The sequence below is a fragment of the Salvelinus fontinalis genome, chromosome 42 (assembly GCF_029448725.1).
Source record: "Salvelinus fontinalis isolate EN_2023a chromosome 42, ASM2944872v1, whole genome shotgun sequence".
Lineage (NCBI taxonomy): Eukaryota > Metazoa > Chordata > Actinopteri > Salmoniformes > Salmonidae > Salvelinus > Salvelinus fontinalis.
This window is the reverse complement of record NC_074706.1, coordinates 17,661,276-17,685,498: the sequence shown is the minus strand read 5'-3', so window position 1 is coordinate 17,685,498 and position 24,223 is coordinate 17,661,276. Positions and strand designations below refer to the sequence as shown.

The 24,223-nt window shown below is 40.7% G+C and overlaps 2 protein-coding genes across 5 annotated transcripts in view; one reads left to right on the top strand and one right to left on the bottom strand.

Annotated features, from left to right (window-relative positions):
- The window catches only part of LOC129841539 (choline transporter-like protein 1), a 50,481-nt gene that overhangs the window by 22,235 nt on the left and 4,023 nt on the right, over positions 1–24,223 (top strand). The window contains exons 5-6 of one of the 2 annotated variants that reach the window (XM_055909848.1): positions 6,849–6,989; positions 13,008–13,086. The gene's annotated coding sequence lies outside the window, so the exon portion shown is untranslated. Of the gene's footprint in view, positions 1–6,848; positions 6,990–13,007; positions 13,088–24,223 lie in introns of those variants that run through there. The other variant, XM_055909849.1, reaches the window with a different exon arrangement.
- LOC129841536 (E3 ubiquitin-protein ligase TRIM39-like) lies at positions 8,060–14,150 on the bottom strand. 3 transcript variants are annotated; one of them, XM_055909846.1, is made up of 2 exons: positions 14,135–14,150; positions 8,060–9,818 (listed from the first exon to the last, which is right to left on the bottom strand). In XM_055909846.1, the coding sequence occupies exon 2, from the start codon at positions 9,814–9,816 to the stop codon at positions 8,185–8,187; it is 1,632 nt and encodes a 543-aa protein (XP_055765821.1). In that variant the 5' UTR covers positions 9,817–9,818; positions 14,135–14,150; the 3' UTR covers positions 8,060–8,184. The 3 variants fall into 3 exon arrangements, with proteins under 3 accessions (XP_055765821.1, XP_055765819.1, XP_055765820.1); XM_055909844.1 differs by lacking the exon at positions 14,135–14,150 and having other exon boundaries at positions 8,060–9,063; positions 9,139–9,816; XM_055909845.1 differs by lacking the exon at positions 14,135–14,150 and having other exon boundaries at positions 8,060–9,069; positions 9,160–9,816.

Genomic DNA, 24,223 nt, shown 5'->3' with positions numbered 1-24,223 from the left:
AAATACTCATAAACTTGACTAAAAAATATAAGTTGGACAGCGATTGATAGACAATTTAATTCTTAATACAATCGCGGAATTACATTTTTTTAATTATCCTTACTTTTCAATACAGGTTGCGCCAAGCAAAGCTACATCTAACAAAATGGCAGAACGTGCATTTGACATTTTTCTACAGAACAACGATTTATCATCTTAAATATTTCTTACTATGAGGCGATCTTCCATCAGATTCTTGGGCAATGAATCCTTTCTTGGGTCTAATCTTCTTTTGGTCGAAAGATGTCCACTTGTCCGTCGAAATGCTCACTAATGTACGACCGGGACCCCGAAACGTGCCCGGAGCTTCAAAGTCTATTACAAAGCAATGCCTCAAAATCGCACTAAACGGATATAAATTGCTATAAAACGGTTTAAATTAACTACATTATGATGTTTCTAACACCTATAACGAGTAAAAACATGACCGACGCTATATTACTGGCTAAACCAAGACTTGGAAAAAGGCCAGTCAGATATCCTTCTTGCGTTGAGCGCAGACTCCAAAGGAATCCTACTTCCGGTCTTTGGTCATTTATAGAGCCTGTGATTGCGCAATAGACTCCATTCAAATTGTCATCACTTACTGACATATAGTGGAAGGCGTGGGCAGTGTTTGTATCTCATAGGATTAACAGAGACTTTAAAAACTGATCTGGAACCAGAGGCCAAGATGTCTAAATCTCACACACTGGGAGGAAAAGTGCTGTAGAATGAGTTCTGTTTCACTCAGAGACATAATTCAAACGACTATAGAAACTAGAGAGTGTTTTCTATCCAATAATAACAATAATATGCATATTGTACGAGCAAGAATTGAGTACTAGGCAGTTTAATCTGTAGAGTTAATTATGCTAATGCGAAATAGCACCCCCTATAGTTGCAAGAAGTTAAGGTGAATCCTTTCTAACACGTGGAAAAACACGCTAAAAACGAATAAAAAAGACCCCACATAATAAACCAAACACAATATTAACACCTCTAACAAATATTCATAACAGGTGGGTTGTGTGTGGGTGCTGGCATATGTGGTAAAACGTAGGGTAAAAACAAACAAAATGGCCAGGCCTTACTTACTTTGGGAGCTCCCTTAACAGCCGGATCCAGGTACCTTTATACTGCCCTCCTAAGGCACCTGACCCAGGAGCCTTAAAAGGGAGAGATACAGAATCATTGGTAAACTTGGTCGTGGACATTCATCAGTCCTGGAAGAAAAAACGAAACATGTACTTAGTTTTCACTAATCCTAAAAATGTGTAATCTTAATCGAGCTTACTGCATCTTGGTCTCATACTTGAGACACATCAGGTGATACAGTTTCCTGTTAAGCGGAATAGACACCTTCAAAATAAAAAAATCCCATAGCCCCTTTCCTGTAATCTTATCATTTTGACCTGTTGCACTGACATATGTTCTGTACTGACTGTCCATGTGACCTCAACTAGTCGTCAGAATATGAAACCTGTTGTTTAACAAATCTGCTAGGTCCTTCAAAAAGTTGGTGCTGGCTTATCAGCTCATAATTCGGAACAAAAAAATGTACTTCAATCTATTTCAATTTTGGACACAGTTCCACTTAATGGGTACAGATTATTGTTTTAGATGACATTAGCTTCTTACTTAAATCACTGGTGTTACCCAAACTATAGAATTCAGTAATAATAATTGGAAATGGTCAAAAATGTCTCTTATTCAATTATACATACCTCTGTCACAAATGTCCCACTGTGTCCCTTACAGCCTGTTTGAGTTCAGTGAGTACCACTAATTTTCACTGGTGGCTTATCTATTTGTCCACAGGAAGCCTATCTCTAACCAAAACACCAGATGGCAGCCTCTAATAGGAATCAGTCCCAAGGCACAATCCCTCTTTGTGCCTTTAAACAGCTTGGAAAATTCCAGAAAATTATGAATTGGCTTTAGGAGCTTCTGATAGGCATGTTGACATCATTTGAGTCAATTGGAGGTATTTCAAGGCCTTCCTTCAAACTCAGTGCCTCTTTGCTTGACATCATGAGGAAAACAAAAGAAATCAGCCAAGACCTCAGAAAATAAATTGTAGACCTCCACAAGTCTGGTTCATCCTTGGGAGACATTTCCAAACACCTGAAGGTACCACGTTCATCTGTATAAACAATAGTACGCAAGTATAAACACCATGGGACCACGCAGCCATTATACTGCTCAGGAAGGAGACGCGTTCTGTCTCCTAGAGATGAACGTACTTTGGTGCAAAAAGTACAAATCAATCCCAGAACAATAGCAAAGGAACCTTGTGAGGATGCTGGAGGAAACAGGTACAAAAGTATCTATATCCACAGTAAAACAAGTCCTATATCGACATAACCTGAAAGGCTGCTCAGAAAGGAAGAAGCCACTGCTGCAAAACCGCCATAAAAAAGACAGACTACGGTTTGCAACTGCACATGGGGACAAAGATCGTATTTTTTGGAGAAATGTCCTCTGGTCTGATGAAACAAAAATAGAACTGTTTGGCCATAATGACCATACTTATGTTTGGAGGAAAAAGGGGGATGCTTGCAAGCTGAAGAACACCATCCCAACCGTGAAGCACAGGGGTGGAAGCATCATGTTGTGGGGGTGCTTTGCTGCAGGAGGGACTGGTGCACTTCACAAAATAGATGGCATGATGAGGCAGGAAGATTATGTGGATATATTGAAGCAACATCCCAAGACATCAGTCAGGAAGTTGAAGCTTGGTCGCAAATTGGTCTTCCAAATGGACAATGACCCCAAGCATACTTTCAAAGTTGTGGCAAAATGGCTTAAGGTCAACAAAGTCAAGGTATTGGAGTGGCCATCACAAAGCCCTGACCTCAATTGCATAGAAGATTTGTGGGCAGAACTAAAAAAGCATGTGCGAGCTAGGAGGCCTACACACCTGACTCAGTTACACCAGCTCCGTCAGGAGGAATGGGCCAAAATTCACCCAACTTATTGTGGGAAGCTTGTGGAAGGCTACCCGAAACGATTGACCAAAGTTAAACAATTTAAAGGCAATGCTACCAAATACCAATTGCGTGTATGTAAACCTCTGACTCACTGGGAATCTGATGAAAGAAATAAAAGCTGAAATAAATCATTCTCTCTACTATTATTCTGACATTTCACATTCTTAAAATAAAGTGGTGATCCTAACTGACCTAAAAAACAGTTCATTTTTACTAGGATTAAATGTCAGGAATTGTGAAAAACTGAGTTTAAATGTATTTGGCTAAGTTGTATGTAAACTTCCGACTTCAACTGTATGTAATGCGCCGAAATGATAAACTACATCAGCCAATTCAGAAGGGAAGAGATGAACAATATAACTGGGCTGGCACTGTCTATCAGTCCACTGTAGATGGAGTGCTCTGTCCATCATACGTTTGGCACCTGAGTCAGGATAGAAAAGTTTTAGTCAACAAAACTCAGCTCACACAGAACTGGTTTGGGTATTCATTCGGACACGCACCTCTTTCACATCACACAGAATCCCTATATAACGTTATAAACCTTAGGTATTCACACCACTCCATGTGCATCTTAAACGATTCTCTGTCGTTATATCCTATGTACCATATGTATCTTCAAAGGTTCTTGACGCTATTTCCTGTACATATAAAACAACACCCCAAGCTCAATAACACCTTGTGTTATTTCTAGTAGTCCCAGAGTACTTTGGGCGGTGGTGGACGGAACCCATTGACAACATTATATATCGAAACATACCTAAATTATTAACCGATAAAGAAAACAGGAGAATACAAGAATTCACACAATATAATTTATCTTCACCTGCTTTTGTAAATCACCTGTTTCTATCTGTGTGAAACAGTTTGTGCACTTTATCCAGTTTTTGGGCACAATATACAGTAGTATAAAAACAGATACTGCCTTAAAACTTCTTATGGCTGAAGTCCCGTTAACGGGATCGATATGACAACAGCCAGTCGAAGTGCAGGGCAACAAATTCAAAAAACAGAAATCTCATAATTAAAATTCCTCAGACATTCATGTGTCTTATATCATTTTAAAGGTAATCTTGTTGTTAATCCCACCAAAGTGTCCGATTTCAAATAGGCTTTTCAGCGAAAGCACTACAAACGATTATGTTAGGTCACCACAAAACCACAATAATCACAGCCATTTTTTTCAGCTAAAGATAGCTTCACAAAAACCAGAATAAAGATAAAATTAATCACTAACCTTCGATTATTTTCATCAGATGACACTCATAGGACTTCATGTTACACAATACATGCATGTTTTGTTTGATTAAATTCATATTTATATAAAAAAATCTGAGTTTACATTGAGGCGACTAGATTCACTAGTGGCAAAAACATCAAGTGACTTTGCATAGCCACATCGTTTCAACAGAAATACTCATAAATATAGATGATAATACAAGTTATACACATGGAATTATAGATATACCTCTCCTTAATGCAACCGCTGTGTCAGATTACAAAAAAACTTTACGGAAAAAGAAACCAACGCTATAATCTGAGACGGCGCTAAAAAGTAAAACACCACAGCCGCAAAGATGGCGTCAACATAAACAAGAAAATATATTATAAATATTCCCTTACCTTTGATGATCTACATCAGAAAGCACACCAGGAATCCCAGGTCCACAATAAATGTTTGTTTTGTTCGAAAAAATCCGTTATTTATGTCCAAATACCTTCCTTTGTTAGCGCGTCTGGTTTACATATCCAAACGCTAATTCTGGTCAGCGTTATATCGGACAAAAACTTCAAAAAGTGATATTACCGTTCGAAGAAACATTTCAAACTAAGTACAGAATCAATCATTAGGATGTTTTTAACATATAGCTTCAATAAAGTTCCAACCGGAGTATTCTTTCTTGTCTTCGTGAGCAATGGAACGTAAGTGACTTCCATGAGGAAAAAGCATGATCAGAAAATGGCTGCTTGATGGACACCTGACTGATTCTGCTATCATTCTCTCCCACAACATCATAGAAGTCTCATTATAATTTATATTGATGGTTGACATCTAGTGGAACCCCTAGGCAGTGCACAATCATTCATAACTCAAGGGGATTTCATTGGGGACTCTGGTGAATACATACAAGCTCAGATTTATAACTTCCTGTTTTGATTTCAACTCAGGATTTTGCCTGCCAATATGAGTTCTGTTAATCTCACAGACATAATTCAAAGAGTTTTAGAAACTTTAGAGTGTTTTCTATCCAATACTAATAATAATATGCAAATATTAACAACTATGACTGAGGAGCAGGCCATTTGATATGGGCACCTTTCATCCAAGCTACTCAATACTGCCCCTTCAGCCATAAGAAGTTAACAGATTTTCCAGAAGAGTTTGAGATACTTTGCTTGTGTGCGCAACATACAGTATGTCTATAAACTTCAGTTTCACTTAAGTAAAGTGACGTTGACATGCTGCTCCCCACCCGGTGCTGCTCTGTGCTCTGGAACAGAATTAACCCTTGCCATGTCTGATCTCTCTTCATTCGTGATACATTCTTGATACAAAAGTGTAAATCAGAAATGTTAATTAAGGAGTTACTGCAGAAGTATTGAAGGTTTTCTAAAGATGTCGACTACAATAGAATTCACAAGGAATGAACAAATACACTCAGTCTAGGTAGATTTGATCCTTCTTTAACCTTTCACTGCAGTAGGCTAAATCAGGGTCACACGGTGTTTCTTGGTAGTCTTAAACAAATCTACTTTGTAACATAAGTATACACCTCACGCACATGGTTATGGGCTTAATAATAGAAGACACCTTTACCATGTCAGATATAGAGTTGAAATGTAATACATTTTGAGTTTGCATCCCGATATTACACTTTATATACATCACAGAAGACTGAAATATAACAAAACTGTTTGACATAGCAACACCGGATTTTCAACTGTGTAAAAAAAATATTATGAATTATGAAACATGAAACATTAATAACATTCCACCCATGCAGGAAAGGGCTACATAAGCAGAAGGAAATTTCCAAGATTATGCCTTTAAACATTCTCACTTTCACTTGTACCAACTACCAGTTTATCAAGTCAAGCCAGACAATGGCTTGACTTGATAAAACGTCCTGATAAGGATGTTTTATATTAGTTTAATATATTTCAAATGCAGGTCCTACAAAAAAAATGTAGATTGTCTTTTGTTAAAGGCAATGCTTGATCATAACTGACAATACCTAAATTGTGTCGATAATGCAACATTTTATCATCACTGCTTACTAAGTTCGTAATACTCTATCCATAGAAAAAAAGATTCCCTATTCTATTCGTGAATGAGAGCAGAGTTTTAACCCCAAATATTTTTGATAAAATGTTTATGCAAAGTAATAAAATAAATAAAAACAAGCAATGTTTGTGACAGCTATCGGGAAAAACAGGATCATTTCAGTGGGGGATATGAGTTTGTGTCTATATGCCATTAAGATATCCACTAAGAGGGAGAAACAATAAAACAATATACCCAACAATAAAACAATATATTTAATGAATTTAAATGCTTGTGATTGTGATTATCTTGGAAAAAGATCCGTATCAGACCAGAGTTCAATATATCTGTGTTTCTGTCAAATACCTTAGCTGCACTTGATTGATCTCACCTGATGAAATGGAAGTAATGGAATAGTCCCAAAAGTACAGACCCCGCCGATCCGGCACTCCGTACCCGTTCAATCAAACACTCAAAGCATTTGAAACAAAACAAATACTATGTGAACCCTGTCCTGTATGAGTTTGACTATTCCCATCTCTTCTTTTCCTCTACCCTCTGGTGGACATCAGCAATAAATCTCAGCTGTCGTCTATGCTGCATCTTGCCTGCATCTGGCCTGGGCTTCGTGACCAAAGGCTCCTTCATCATCACCCTGGTGGAGATCCCTCACCTCATCCTCATCCTACATCCACAACCAGCTGAAAGGAAAAGTAGGTCCTATATCATATTAACTGTCTTAGATCCACAGCCAGCATATCCTTTATCGTCCTCATCTACATCCAGAACTGTGGAACCTGCTCAAAGGCTGAGTATGTCCTTCAACACATTCACTTATACAGTAGGAACACACAGTTTTAAGGCAGAGTCCTTTGTCACATTCTCCACAACCAGTTACAACTTTATTTAGCAGGGACCCACTTTTATTTGCCAGAATTTCTGGTGACCACCCCCCAAATCTGAGACAACCTTGAAGTAAATACATTTAGATTTTTACATTAACAAATAACCTAAAATGTATTCTATTTTCATCTGTCTTATCAAAATTAAGATTTGTATATTGTCCCATAATATAATCTGTACCCTTATTTTTTTGTCTCCCCCACCAGCACCAAAAATATGTTTATACAGTTGAAGTCAGAAGTTTACATACACTTAGGTTGGAGTCATTAAACTCGTTTTTCAACCACTCCACAAATGTCTTGTTAACAAACTATAGTTTTGGCAAGTCGGTTAGGACATCTACTTTGTGCATGACACAAGTCATTTTTAGAGCAATTGTTTAGAGACAGATAATTTCACTTATAATTCACTGTATAACAATTCCAGTGGGTCAGAAGTTTACATACACTAAGTTGACTGTGTCTTTAAACAGCTTGGAAAATTCCCGAAAATGATGTCATGGCTTTAGAAGCTCCTGATAGGCTAATTGACATCATTTGAGTCAATTGGAGGTGCACCTGTAGATTTATTTCAAGGCCTACCTTCAACCTCAGTGCCTCTTTGCTTAACATCATGGGAAAATCAAAAGAAATCAGCCAAGACCTCAGAAAAAAAAATGTAGTCCGAGAGTGTGCAAAGCTGTCATCAAGGCAAAGGGTGGCTACTTTGAAGAATCTCAAATCTCAAATCTATTTTTATTTGTTCAACACTTTTTTGTTTACTACTATTTGTTATTTCCTAGTTTTGATGTCTACACTATTATTCTACAATGTAGAAAATAGTAAAAATAAAGAAAACCCTTGAATGAGTAGGTGTCCAAACATTTGACTGCTGTGGTAAATGTATTCGCTTTTCTTAATATGTTGAACCAACTACACCTTTAAGTTCATTTCAGTTGATAGTCTTTTCAGCAAATAAAAACAATTATTATCTATGTTAAGATGAAAATGTCCCTCCATTGTTTAATCAGTGTGTGTGATTGACAGGAGAGATGATAAGTGGGGCTGAGTTTTTACCACCAGCATTCATACAGGGGCTGAAGAATGGATAGAGCTTGTCTGTAAAGTTGCAGCCAGTGAAAGAGTAGATATGAGACCTGGCCACCACATCATAAAAGGAGACCTGACCCTCCTCATAGTCAACGAACACCCCCACCTTCTGGGGCTTCTCTCTCAAGGAAAGGTAGACAGGGGGGAAGGTACAGGCTTTGTAAGTATTCCCATCCCTTAGAGACACAGTCCAGAGTCTATACACAGAGCTAGGTGAGATATTAACCTTCCTGTCTTTGGGCTGTCTGGCCACACCTACATCCCAGTCAGTTTTCCGCTTAACCGTCACCTCATAGTAAAATCTCCCCGAGGAGAAGCCGTCCTTTCCAAGGACAATGGGATACTGATAAAACCGTTTTGGATTGTCCGGAAGATTCTGTGGTGTGTCTCCACATCTTACTTGTTTTCCATCTTCAGACATGATGAGATATAGATTTGCTGTATCAGGGTCCAGAGTCACATCCACTGCATACTGCTGAATCCTCCTCAGTTTGACCTCAGGCAGCTTCTCCATCTCTTTATTCAATGTCTCCTCCAGCTGAGACACAGCTCTCCTCACAGTCCCCACACAGAGATCACTGTGAACACTGATCTCAGACCAGTCCTTGGTGAGTGGAGGGGTGCACACTAGGGATGAGAAGCTCTGGAGAAGTTGGAGGTGGTCCTCAGTGTGTGAGAGCTGCTTCAGCTCAGTGCTTCTCCTCTTTAGCGCAGTGATTTCCTGCTCCAGTTCTTTAATGAACCCTTCAGCCTGCCTCTCTACTGCTTTCTGCTTCTCCTCAATTACCTCAATTAGCTCCGCCTGGCTTTTCTCAATGGAGCGCACCAGAGCAGTGAAAACCTGCACGCTGTCTGCTATCTCTCTCTCTGCATCTCTCCTGCTGAGATCTACTGAGAGTTTGATATCTTTAACCTTCTTCAGTCGCTCCTGGATAATCCGCTGCACTTCTGCCTCAGTTTTCCCCAGCTGAATCTTCCTCTCTCCACACTCGTCCTCTATAAGAACAGTGTCATGAGTCTTGTGGTCTGTTTCAGTGCAGAACTGACACACACATGTCTGGTCGGTCCTACAGAACAGCTCCAGGAGTCTGTCATGTTTCTTACACATCCTGTCTTGTAGGTTCACCACAGGGTTGATCAGTTTGTGTCTCTTTAAGGGTGAGGCTATCTGATGAGGCTCAAGGTGAGTCTCACAGTAAGAGTTCTGACACACCAGGCAGGACTTCAGGGCTTTGCGCTTCATCCCAGTACAGACGTCACAGGGAACTACTTCCGGTTTGGAAGGGGACCCATCTCTACGTCTGTCTCTCGTCTTTCTAAAATTCTCCACAACTTCTCTGAAGGTCGTGGTGATGTGAAGCTTAGGTCGTCTGGAGAATTTCTCCTGACACAGTGGACATTGACACAGGTTCTTGCCATTCCAGTACTTTGTGACACAGGCCATGCAGAAGTTGTGTCCACATGAAGTGGTGATTGGCTCAGTGAACACATCCAGACAGATAGAGCACAGGAACTGCTCTTCAGACAGGAGACTGCTGGAGGAAGCCATATCTAGAAAGAAGGCGGAACTATATATTATTTCCTGGAATGAGTCAGCTCTTGATATTTTCAGTGACATTGTCAACACGGCATTTAGAGACACTAACCAACATTGATTAAAGTTGTTTAACCATACAACCAGGGTTGGGTAGGTTACTTTCTAAATGTAATCCGTTACAGTTACTAGTTACCTGTCCGAAATTGTAATCAGTAATGTAACTTTTGGATTACCCAAACTCAGTAACGTTATCTGATTGCATTCCGTTACTTTTAGATTACTTTCCCCTTAAGAGGCATTTGAAGAAAACCAAAATGTATGTTACCAATTGAACGACATCTATTGCAGGATAAATCAATGTTAACGTTTACATAGCTGGCCATATATGGATGTTACATTTTACTTTATGGGTTGGTTATGTAGGCTTCTTCTAACCCATCGCTTTCTACTACATATAAAAATATGATTCAATTATATCTTTACAATTAAAAACCAAAGTCTATCAGAATTCCAGTCATTCCAATAAATGTTACACCCCTTGATCTTCAAGAATAGGACTTGGAAATATGGAAGTATAGATTAGCCAATTTGTTTTTTCTGAGCATGACCCCCAAAACGAAGGACTTATTTGCCAGCCCTACTCTGCTGTTTATGATTCTGCTGTCATGGAGGACTGATTGGGCTCATCGATTCGAGTTGAAAAACAAAATGCTGCGCTCATGGAATGGCATGGCTTTCAGCACTACTGAAAAGTGCTATTTACATGTGAAAAACGAATGCCATACGCTGCATTTGCTACAGGCCTATTGTTTACCTTTTTGTTGGCGACACTTGATATCTTGATAATATGCAGCTGTTTAAAGGGCAAATCCAGAGATGAAACAATAACGACACGTGCTGCCCGACTCTGCTTTGGTAAAAAGCTGAGGGATGGGCCTGGAGAAATGTAACCACTCTCAGATGAATAGACAGAGCTATGGATGCAAGGACTGGCCATTCATGATATCAAAATGATTGTTTAACCACGTTATGAGGCTATACAGTGTTTGTTTACATTTACAATGTTTATAAACACTGGCGAAAAACAAGCTAATATTTTAGGCTCTCATGGAGTGTGACAGTTGAACTAAGCTCATGAGGCATTTATAAGTTATATTCGTCAAGAATCAATGGATATATATATATGGATATATGGATTTTTTCATATAATTTATAAGTACAAAAATGGATGTAACAACTACAGATTGCCATTTTAAGTCTCTCAAAAGTGTACAAGTTTGAGCATGTGTCCATTAGGCCTACGGATAAAAAAATGTATCAGCATGAATTAGATTGAGCAACAAAAGCCCCACTTTTATTCCATAGTCTGGGATCCGCACTAAACAGCTTTTACAAGAGTGCATTTTTCTCTGCCTGTCCACTGGTTTCAAAAACAATGATTGATAGGCAGCTTAAACTTCTTGAATTCAACCATTATTGGGTTCAAATACACATTTAGATTTGTGAACAGCCATCCACAACAACCACATTTAGCACAAACAGCTAAATGAGAGAGCAGCAGTGTGATTCACATCAATGCGCTATGTAGATATCAATAATAACTGATATCCGTATCGCCTGTAGCCTACATCATCCTTACCTCCAAGCGTTTATTCGAGTTGGATTATCATTGGATTCCAACAGCAGTCGCACCATTGGAAGACATAGCTTGGACTGTAGCCTACAAAAGCCTATTCCTGCTCTTTTCCCGAGATCCATCAAACACATTTGGTGTGCCATCATAGTGGTCTCTGACTTGTGGTCAGACTCGCTCAGGTGGAACAAATTTAAACTTGAGCCTTTTTTCAATGCTGATTTGAATGTCAGAGCATAATTTCTGAATTTTGAAGTAATCCTTGAAGTAATCAATTTGTTTTTCAAAAGTATCGGTAATCTGATTACAATCTTTTTGCTGGTAACATAACAGTTGCCCTTTTTTTGTAATCCCTTACATTGAACAGATTACATGTAATCCGTTACTCCCCAAACCTGCATACAACATACAGTATAAATGTGTCAATCTACAAAATAAAGTTAAACATAGGTACTGTCACTGATAAAGAAAAAACAGGAGAATACAAGAATTCAAAAAGTAGAATATATCTTCACCTGCCCTTGTAAATCTCTACTCACCTGTATCTATGTGTGTGTGAGAGAATTTGGGCGCTTTGTCAGATCTATCGGAACTATATACCGTAGTATAAAAAAAACAGAGACCATTTGCTTGTGTGCGCAACATACAGTATGTCTATACACTTCAGTTTCACTTAAGTAAAGTGACGTTGACATGCTGCTCCCCACCCGGTGCTGCTCTGTGCTCTGGAACAGAGTTAACCCTTCCCATGTCTGATCTCTCTTCATTCGTGATACATTCTTGATACAACAGTGTAAATGTTAAACAAGGTGTTACCGCCGATGTATTGAAGGTTTTCTGAAGACGTCGACTACAATAGAATTCACAGGGGATGAACAAATACTGTCAGTCTAGGTAGATTTGATCCTTATTTAACCTTTCACTGCAGTAGGCTAAATCAGGGTCACACGGTGTTTCTTGGTAGTCTTAAACAAATCTACTCTGAAACAAAAGTATACACCTCACACACATGGTTATGGGCTTAATAATAGAAGACACCTTTACCATGTCAGATTTGGAGTTGAAATGTAATACATTTTGAGTTTGCTTCCCGATATTACACTTTATATACATCACAGAAGACTGAAATACAACAAAACTGTTTGACATAGCAACACCGGATTTTCAACTGTTTAATTATGATTATTTTTTATTAATTATGAAAATATGAAACATATTCATAACATTCCACCCATGAGGCCACTAGATCATTTGATTGCAGGAAAGGGGTACTTAAGCAGCACAAAGTATCCCCGATGATGCCTTTAAACATACTCAGTTTCGCTCATACAAACTACCAGTTCATCAAGTCATGCCAGACAATGGGAATGTAAGAAAATGCCTGTGTTCGCCATATGCTGGATGCCTGCATATGCTGCTTGTGGTGCCTAAAGAAGTGTCTAATGTACCTGAATGGTTTTACGGAGTACCACTTTAATCCATTTCTATATTGTGAATGGCGTTTATGCACATTTTACACCAAACTCCCATTCACGCTCTCTCTTCTTTCTCCCTCTACCTCTCTCTGTAGGAGTTTGTAGAGAACAGTTAGAATATGCCGGAAGGGATCGGGCGAGGCAGATGGAGACGGTCGTGAGATGAAGCCCATAGTGAGTTAACAAAACTTTTCCAACAGAGAATACATTCATTTACCGCCATAATCTAGAGTCATACACCCAAAATGATGATGCTGATAAAAATAAAACACAGTACATGTAAAATGCACATAAAATCAGCAGTGTAATGTTTGTATTTAGTCTTGTCAGGTGATCTGTTGTATCCTCAATTTTGGTCTAATAATTTCCCCATAATCTTCAAACTCTTCCTTTTCAATTGCTACCATGCTTATGCTAATGCATAACATTTTTCTTCTGTAAGAAAAATTTCAATTTAGCCCTATCCATATAGGCCTAAATGGGAAAATCCACTCAACTATCTTTTGGTATTTCTGTCATTAGTCCACTGTTGATACAGTCCCAGAATGTTTTGCATTTTGCATCATCATGATGTGGCAGGTGACACTTTGCTAATTTGCTTCTTGAAAGTCCAATATCTTAAAGACTTGACTGCTGACATAGCAAATATTTTGGGACTGTTATTGTAGTTTGGTGCTTTTTTACAGGTTGTAGAGGTTTTGTTCTGTTTAGCCTCTTGAGGGTGAAGTTATCGTGATAGATTATTCAAATGTGTTCAATGTCATTACTGTTATTTTTTTAAATCAATAATACTGTTTGCATATCAATGTCTTTTTGCATTGTGGGATTGATGATCATGGTTGCTACTAGTGATGTATTCCTCCTTGACAAATACAACTGACTAGCACGGACATTTCTGGAAAGTTTGCGATTTTTTTTCTCAAAATTTGTGCAATGTATTCTCCCTCACCTGTTAACAGGATCGTGTTACTACGATGGATCAAATATGAAATAGCCACTTACTCTAATAAGAAAGTTTTATATTACTCTAACGTATGAAATGCAGGTCCTACAAGTACTGAAGTTGCATTTTGTCAGAGGCAATGCATGATCATAACTGACAATCCGAAAATTGTGGCAACATTGAGTCATTACTGCTTACTAAGTTTGTAATACTCTATCCATAGAAAAGGGGATTCCCTATGACTGTATCTCTATTCCCTTCATGCGTTTGTGTTATAACACAGAACTGTTGTAAACATTTTATGCAGATGAATACAAGGAAACAATCAATGTCCTCTTGTCTTTGAACTGATTCTCTCTTGCCCCACAGCTCTGACAATCTTGGACATGGGTTTGTGTCTGCATGTCACTAAGATACCCACTAAAAGGGAGAAACAATAAAACAATATACCCAAATATGAAAACGATATATACCCAACAATAAAACAATATATTGAATTAAATCAAATGCTTGTGATTGGGATGTGGTGAAATGGAAATTACCCTGTATCAGACCAGGGTTCAAAGTGTATTTTTTCTTCTGTCAAATACGTTAGCTGCGCTTGTTTGATTCTGTGGTGCATTATAACCAATAGAATAGTCCCAAAAGTACACCCCCACCAATCTGGCACCATATAAATGGAATTATTAAATGTCTATGTCTGGTACTCTATATACAGGCTCAATCAAATGCTCAAAGTATCTGACAGAAAACAAATACTATTTGAATCCAGGTCTGTCCTGTATCAGTTTGACTATTTCCTAACTCCATTTTCCTTTACCCTGTGGTGGATATCAGGAATAAATCCCAGCTGACCATGACCCCCATCCTGTCCGTGGCCATCCTCACCTAGATCCACAACCAGCTCAAAGGAAAAGTACATCCTTTATCACATCCACAACCATCTCAAAGGCTAAGAATGTGCCATATCAATACCTTTTCTTTGATAGAGAATAAGAGGTTAAGTGAGATAAATAGTATAACTTTCTGTCAAAGGTCATCATTAGACCTAAATATATGTTTCATGATTAACTACTCAGGGTGTGATTGTGATAACATACAGGAACTCAAGTCCTTTTTTTCAACCGACCTAAAATACCTCACAATCAAATGCCGACCGTATTACCTCTCGAGAGAATTCTCTTCGGTTATAGTCACAGCCGTGTATATTCCTCCTCAAGGCCCTCAAAGAACTTCACTGGACTTTATGCAAACTGGAAACCACATATCCTGAGGCCGCATTTATTGTAGCTGGGGATTTTAACAAAGTAAATTTGAAGTTCTATCAACACATTGACTGTAGGACTCACGCTGCTAAAACACTCGACCACTGCTACTCCAACTTCCAGGATGCCAACAAGGCCATCCCCCGCCCTCCCTTCGGCAAATCTGATCACGACTCTATTTTGCTCCTCCCTTCCTATAGGCAGAAACTCAAACAGGAAGTACACGTGCTAAAGACTATTCGAAGCTGGTCTGACCAATCGGAATCCATGCTTCAAGATTGTTTTGATCATGCGGACTCGGATATGTTCCGGGTAGCCTCCGAGAATAACATCGACTAATACACTTATACGGTGACTGAGTTTATCAGGAAGTGTATAGGACAGGGGTGTCAAACTCATTCCACGGAGGGCCTAGTGTCTGCAGGTTTTTGGTTTTTCCTTTCAATAAAGCCCTAGACAACCAGGTGTGGGGAGTTCCTAACTAATTAGTGATGTTAATTCATCAATCAAGTACAAGGGAGGAGCGAAAACCCGCAGACACTCGGCCCCCCGTGGAATGAGTTTGACACCTGTGGTATAGGAGATGTTGTACCCACTGTGACTATTAAAACCTACCCTAACCAGAAACCGTGGATAGATGGCAGCATTCGTGCAAATGTTGAGAGCATCCTGTCGGGCTGTATCACTACCTGGTACGGCAACTGCACCTCCCGCAACCGCAGGGCTTTCCAGAGGGTGGTGCAGTCTGCTCAACGCATCACCGGGGGCAAACTACCTGCCCTCCAGGACACCTAGAGCACCCGATGTCACAGAAAGGCCAAAAGATAATCAAGGACAACAACCACCTGAGCCACTGCCTGTTCACCCCGCTATCATCCAGAAGGCAAGGTCAGGACGGGTGCATCAAAGCTGGGACACGAGAGACTGAAAAACAGCTTCTATCTCAAGGCCATCAGACTGTTAAATAGCCATCACTATCACCTTAGAAGCTGCTGCCCTATATACATAGACTTGAAATCATTGGCCACTTTAATAATGGAACACTAGTTACTTTAATAATGTTTACATATTTTGCATTACTCATCTCATGTATATATATACTGTTTTCTATCCCATTCTATCCCGGTCACAAGACGCAGGCCTCCTAACTGTCCCTAGAATTTCTAAGCAAACAGCTGGAGGCAGGGCTTTCTCCTATAGAGCTCAATTTTTATGGAATGGTCTGCCTACCCATGTGAGAGACGCAGACTCGGTCTCAACCTTTAAGTCTTTACTGAAGTCTCATCTCTTCAGTGGGTCATATGATTGAGTGTAGTCTGGCCCAGGAGTGTGAAGGTGAACGGAAAGGCTCTGGTGCAACGAACCGCCCTTGCTGTCTCTGCCTGGCCGGTTCCCCTCTCTCCACTGGGATTCTCTGCCTCTAAACTTATTACAGGGGCTGAGTCACTGGCTTACTGGTGCTCTTTAATGCCGTCCCTAGGAGGGGTGCGTCACTTGAGTGGGTTGAGTCACTGACGTGATCTTCCTGTCTGGGTTGGCGCCCCCCCTTGGGTTGTGCCGTGGCGGAGATCTTTGTGGGCTATACTCGGCCTTGTCTCAGGATGGTAAGTTGGTGGTTGAAGAAATCCCTCTAGTAGTGTTGGGGCTGTGCTTTGGCAAAGTGGGTGGGGTTATATCCTTCCTGTTTGGCCCTGTCCGGGGGTATCATCGGATGGGACCACAGTGTCTCCTGACCCCTCCTGTCTCAGCCTCCAGTATTTATGCTGCAGTAGTTTATGTGTCAGGGGGCTAGGGTCAGTTTGTTATATCTGGAGTACTTCTCCTGTCTTATCCGGTGTCCTGTGTGAATTTAAGTATGCTCTCTCTAATTCTCTATTTCTTTCTCTCTCTCTCGGAGGACCTGAGCCCTAGGACCATGCCTCAGTACTAGCTGGCATGATGACTCCTTGCTGTCCCCAGTCCACCTGGCCGTGCTGCTGCTCCAGTTTCAACTGTTCTGCCTATGGAACCCTGACCTGTTCACCGGACGTGCTACCTGTCCCAGACCTGCTGTTTTCAACTCTCTAGAGACTGCAGGAGCGGTAGAGATACTCTTAATGATTGGCTATGAAAAGCCAACTGACATTTACTCCTGAGGTGCTGACTTGCTGCACCCTCGACAACTACTGTGATTATTATTATTTGACCATGCGGGTCATCTATGAACATTTTAACATCTTGGCCATGTTCTGTTATAATCTCCACCCGGCACAGCCAGAAGAGGACTGGCAACCCCTCATAGCCTGGTTCCTCTCTAGGTTTCTTCCTAGGTTTTGGCCTTTCTAGGGAGTTTTTCCTAGCCACCGTGCTTCTACACCTGCATTGCTTGCTGTTTGGGGTTTTAGGCTGGGTTTCTGTACAGCACTTTGAGATATCAGCTGATGTAAGAAGGGCTATATAAATACATTTGATTTGATTATACTGTATCTTACTCTATGCCGCTCTGACATTGCTCGCCCAAATATTTATGTATTCTTAATTCCATTCCTTTACTTTAGATTTGTGTGTATTGTGTGTGTTGTTGTGAAATGATTAGATATTACTGCACTGTTGGAGCTAGAAACACAAGCATTTCGCTACACCCGCAATAACATCTGCTAAACAAGTGTCTGTGACAAATACAATTTGATTTGATTAAGCAACATAACTTGGAATACTTTTTCATTTCATTTTACTTGAATGAAGTGACTATCGGCTTAGCAACCGCGTGACGCAGCATGACAATGTGAACATGAATGTTCAAGAATCGCAAATCGAATCATACATTGCCTCCTTTCTAGAGTAGCTTTGATAAACAGTTGTGGTTGTGATGCTAACATTATCTCACAAATGTGAGGACGTTTGAGGTGGTAAACCCTAAGCCGTTTATTTTGAACAAGTCTCATTCTTTCAATTTAAAAAAAATTAACCTTTATTTAACTAGGCAAGTCAGTTAAGAACAAATTCTTATTTACAATGACGGCCTACACCGGCCAAACCCAGACAACGCTGGGCCAATTGTGCGCCGCCCTATGGGACCCCCAATCACGGCTGGTTGTGATACAGCCTGGATTCGAACCAGGGTTTCTGGAGTGACACCTCTAGCACTGAGATGTAGTGCGTCAGACAGCCTCTCTGCTGTCTGTAAAGAGATAAGCAGGCTGTAGGATGACTCTGATGCTACGATTAGATAGAGCACACTCAGCACAGCTTTTTGTTCCATTCAACCTTCTCTTATTACAATTCTCCATAGGTGTTACCACCCCGTGTTAGAGGCCAAGTAGGCATGACTGGGCATGATTGAAATCATACTCAACACTCAAATATCCAAGGAACGTCATACATTTCACAGAATCTCGCAAATCTGTTTTGAAAGATACTGACTATATGACAAATTATCTTATGTACCCTAGTTAATTTTGGAATAATAAATGCCACAGGCCGCTTTCAACCAGAGAAGTCGTGTTTTTGGTTCAGCTCCCTTTTGAGGGATAGTTTTCCTTCTGTCAAAGAAGGTCAGCATTATGGGTAGGTGAAAAGCTACGATCCCTTATTGATATCACTTCAAGCAATGTGGATGAAGGGGAGGAGTGTTTTGCTCCTAATGTTTTGGGCAATCAGTATATTCATATGTACAGTCGTGGCCAAAAGTTTTGAGAATGACACAAATATTAATTTCCACAAAGTTTGCTGCTTCAGTGTCTTTAGATATTTTTGTCAGATGTTACTATGGAATACTGAAGTATATTTACAAGCATTTCATAAGTGTCAAAAGGCTTTTATTGACAATTACATGAAGTTGATGCAAAGAGTCAATGTTTGCAGTGTTGACCCTTCTTTTTCAAGACCTCTGCAATCGGCCCTGGCATGATGTCAATTAACTTCTTGGCCAAATCCTGACTGATGGCAGCCCATTCTTGCATAATCAATGCTTGGAGTTTGTCAGAATTTGTGGGTTTTTGTTTGTCCACCCGCCTCTTGAGGATTGACCACAAGTTCTCAATGGGATTAAGGTCTGGGGAGTTTCCTGGCCATGGACCCAAAATATTGATGTTTTGTTCCCCGAGCCACTTAGTTATCACTTTTGCCTTATGGCAAGGTGCTCTATCATGCTGGAAAAGGCATTGTTCATCACCAAACTGTTCCTGGATGGTTGGGAGAAGTTGCTCTCGGAGGATGCGTTGGTACCATTCATGGCTGTGTTCTTATGCAAAATTGTGAGTGAGCCCACTCCCATGGCTGAGAAGCAACCCCACACATGAATGGTCTCAGGGTGCTTTACTGTTGGCATGACACAGGACTGATGGTAGCGCTCACCTTGTCTTCTCCGGGCAAGCTTTTTTTTGGATGCCCCAAACAATCGGAAAGAGGATTCATCAGAGAAAATGACTTTACCCCAGTCCTCAGCAGTCCAATCCCTGTACCCTTTGCAGAATATTAGTCTGTCCCTGGTGTTTTTCCTTGAGAGAAGTGGCTTCTTTGCTGCCCTTCGACACCAGGCCATCCTCCAAAAGACTTCGCCTCATTGTGCGTGCAGATGCACTCACACCTGCCTGCTGCCATTCCTGAGCAAGCTCTGTACTGGTGGTGCCCCGATCCCGCAGCTGAATCAACTTTAGGAGACGGTCCTGGCGCTTGCTGGACTTTCTTGGGCGCCCTGAAGTCTTCTTCACAACATTTGAACCGCTCTCCTTGAAGTTCTTGATGATCCGATAAATGGTTGATTTAGGTGAAATCTTACTGGCAGCAATATCCTTGCCTGTGAAGCCCTTTTTGTGCAAAGCAATGATGACGGCACGTGTTTCCTTGCAGGTAACCATGGCTGACAGAGGAAGAACAATGATTCCAAGCACCATCCTCCTTTTGAAGCTTCCAGTCTGTTATTCGAACTCAATCAGCATGACAGAGTGCTCTCCAGCCTTGTCCTCGTCAACACTCACACCAGTGTTAACTAGAGAATCACTGACATGATGTCAGCTGGTCCTTTTGTGGCAGGGCTAAAATGCAGTGGAAATGTTTTTGGTAGATTCAGTTAATTTGCATGGCAAAGAGGGACTTTGCAATTAATGGCAATTCATCTGATCACTCTTCATAACATTCTGGAGTATATGCAAATTGCCTTCATACAAACTGAGGCAGCAGACTTTGTGAAAATGTATATTTGTGTCATTCTCAAAACTTTTGGCCACGACTGTACTGAAAATGTCATTACAATATTTCAGTGGAGAACCGTGGCAACACAATCTCACACTCAATTCGTGCTAATATGTACAAAAAGTATTTCAGCAGATTTTGTGCGTTTTCGTGCCTTTTTCTGCAGCTTAGTTTGTGTGAAAATACATTAATTCGTAGGAAAAGACACACATTTTTGTGTTACTTCAATCACAGAAAAGTACATTTTTTTGGGGGGCACACTTCGGAACAATCTTTTAAAAGTTATTGGAGCAATGCATTTTGGGCAATGCTTTTCTACAGACTTTGTGTCCACGTTTATTTATATAAAAAACAAACATTTTAACAACCCAATTATGTTAATAAATCATGTTGTCCCTGAAATACTTATAATATAATACTATCCTTACGTTTTATAAAAAAAAGTTTTAATGCCAATGCTGTTTTCTCTGCTTGTTTTCGCTTAATAGTTTTGCGTGCTGGTGCTATGTCGGATTTTATGAGGGTTGGCAGATTGGCGTAAAAAGCTGTTATTGTCTGGTGGCAATGAAAGTATTTGACACCGGGGTTAACACTCCTACTCTTACGATAAGTGCCATGGGATCTTTAGTGACCACAGAGTCAGGACACCCGTTTAACGTCCCATTCAAATGACGGCACCCTACACAGGGCAATGTCCCCAATCCCTGCCCTGGGGCATTGGGATATTTTTTTAGACAAGAGGAAAGAGTGTCTCCTACTGTCCCTCCAACACCACTTCCAGCAGCATATGGTCTCCCATCTAGGGACCAACCAGGACTAACCCTGCTTAGCTTCAGAAGCAAGCAATCAGTGGGCTGCAAGGTGGTACGCTGCTTGCTATAGGTAGTGTCCATTTATTTACAGTAGCATGTTGATTAATTATAAAAATGATAAATATACCAAAAGCTGAATCAAACAGAGATGTACGACTATTTAACCATGTTGATCATTACTGAAACATGCAAACTACAAACATTTAACCAGTTAAAGATAATGAATACATGACAACTAGATACAAATATTTTATTAAAAATAATTTATACAAAAGTCATAAGTTGGCTATAACATGACTACAAGCAAAGTGAGTGTGTGTATATGTCTGTATGTTTTTGTGTGCGTGTGTGTGTGTATTATACATTTCCCATCATAAAAATGTAACCAACAATCTGCTCAAAGGCACAGTACTTCCCTTATTGTATTCACTGTCTTAGATCCGCAGTAAGCTTAATGGAAAAGTATGTCCTTTATCGAAGTGCAGTACTGTGGAACCAGCTCAAAAGGCTGAGCATGTCCTTTACCACATTCACTTATACAGTATCAATAAACAGCTTAAAGGGTCAATCTGTAGCTTCTACATCCATTGTTGTACTTATAAATGAACGATATAACCCCATTGATTCTTGAAAAACATAACTTATAAATGCCTCATGACCTTAGATTGACAGGAGAGATGATGAGAAGGGCAGAGTTTTGACCATCATCATTATCAGAGGGGCAGAAGTATGGATAGTGTCTCTGTAAAGGTGCAGCCAGTGAAATAGTAGATATGAGACCTGGCCTCCAAATCATAGAAGGAGACCTGACCCTCCTCAAAGTCAACGAACAACCCCACCTTCTGGGGCTTATCTCTCAATGAGAGGAGGATAGAGTGGAAGGTACAGGCTTGGTACTCATTTCCATCCCTTAGCATCACAGTCCAGAGTCCATCCTCAGGTGTCAGTGTGATATTCACCTTCATGTCAGTGGACTCTCTTGCCACTCCTAAAACCCATGAAGTCTTCCCCTTAACCGCCACTTCATAGTAAAATCTCCCCGAGAAGCCATTCTTTCCAAGGACAATGGGATACTGATAAAACCTTTTTGGATTGTCAGGAAGATTCTGTGATGTGTCTCCACATTTTACTTGTTTTCCATCTTCAGACAAGATGAGATATAGATGTGCTGTATCAGGGTCCAGGGGCCGGATTCACAAAACATTCTTAAGAAGAAATTTCTTCTTAACTGCCATTTTTTTCTTAACTTTCGGACAGCTAAACCCTTGTCTTGAGACGAATGGATACTTTTGTAACCGTGAACGTTTTCTTGTGCCATAGACACAGTTGTCTACCGGTTATTTAAGTAAGTTACAGCAAGAATACAAATTAAAACACGCATTATCTAGCTAGCTAGTAATTAACAATATTCAATATTTGCAAATCTCGTCAATTTGCAAAGAAAAACTTGGCTAACTTAGCTAACGTTAACGGTGTTAGCTATTTTGGCTATAATGTCTTTTGGCTATAATGTTAACTTTCACTGCTATGCGGATGACACACAGCTGTACATTTCAATGAAACATGGTGAAGCCCCAAAATTGCCCTCGCTAGAAGCCTGTGTTTCAGACATAAGGAAGTGGATGGCTGAAAACTTTCTACTTTTAAACTCGGACAAAACAGAGATGCTTGTTCTAGGTCCCAAGAAACAAAGAGATCTTCTGTTAAATCTGACAATTCATCTTGATGGTTGTAAAGTCGTCTCAAATAAAACTGTGAAGGACCTCGGCGTTACTCTTGACCCTGATCTCTCTTTTGACGAACATATCAAGACTGTTTCAAGGACAGCTTTTTTCCATCTACGTAACATTGCAAAAATCAGAAATTTTCTGTCCAAAAATGATGCAGAAAAATTAATCCATGCATTTGTTACTTCTAGGTTAGACTACTGCAATGCTCTACTTTCCGGCTACCCGGATAAAGCACTAAATAAACTTCAGTTAGTGCTAAATACGGCTGCTAGAATCCTGACTAGAACCAAGAAATTTGATCATATTACTCCAGTGCTAGCTTCCCTACACTGGCTTCCCGTTAAGGCAAGGGCTGATTTCAAGGTTTTACTGTTAACCTATAAAGCGTTACATGGGCTTGCTCCTACCTATCTTTCCGAGTTGGTCCTGCCGTACATACCTACACGTACGCTACGGTCACAAGACGCAGGCCTCCTAATTGTCCCTAAAATTTCTAAGCAAACAGCTGGAGGCAGGGCTTTCTCCTATAGATCTCCATTTTTATGGAACAGTCTGCCTACCCATGTGAGAGACGCAGACTCGGTCTCAACCTTTAAGTCTTTACTGAAGACTTATCTCTTCAGTAGGTCATATGATTGAGTGTAGTCTGGCCCAGGAGTGTGAAGGTGAACGGAAAGGCTCTGGAGCAACGAACCACCCTTGCTGTCTCTCCAGGGCCGGTTCCCCTCTCTCCACTGGGATTCTCTGCCTCACTGGCTCGCTGGTGCTCTTTCATGCCGTCCCTAGGAGGGGTGCGTCACTTGAGTGGGTTGAGTTACTGACGTGAACTTCCTGTCTGGGTTGGCGCCCCCCCTTGGTTGTGCCGTGGTGGAGACCTTTGTGGGCTATACTCGGCCTTGTCTCAGGATTGTAAGTTGGTGGTTGAGGATATCCCTCTAGTGGTGTGGGGGCTGTGCTTTGGCAGAGTGGGTGGGGTTATATCCTTCCTGTTTGGCCCTGTCCGGGGGTTTCTTCGGATGGGGCCACAGTGTCTCCTGACCGCTCCTGTCTCAGCCTCCAGTATTTATGCTGCAGTAGTTTATGTGTCGGGGGGCTAGGGTCAGTTGGTTATACCTGGAGTACTTCTCCTGTCTTATCCAGTGTCCTGTGTGAATTTAAGTATGCTCTCTCTAATTCTCTCGTTCTCTCTTTCTCTCTGAGAACCTGAGCCCTAGGACCATACGTCAGGACTACCGGGCATGCTGACACCTTGCTGTCCCCAGTCCGCCCGGCCTTGCTGCTATTCCAGTTTCAACTGTTTCTGCCTGCGGTTACGAAACCCCTACCTGTCCCAGACCTGCTGTTTTCAACTCTTAATGATCGGCTATGAAAAGCCAACTGAGATTTATT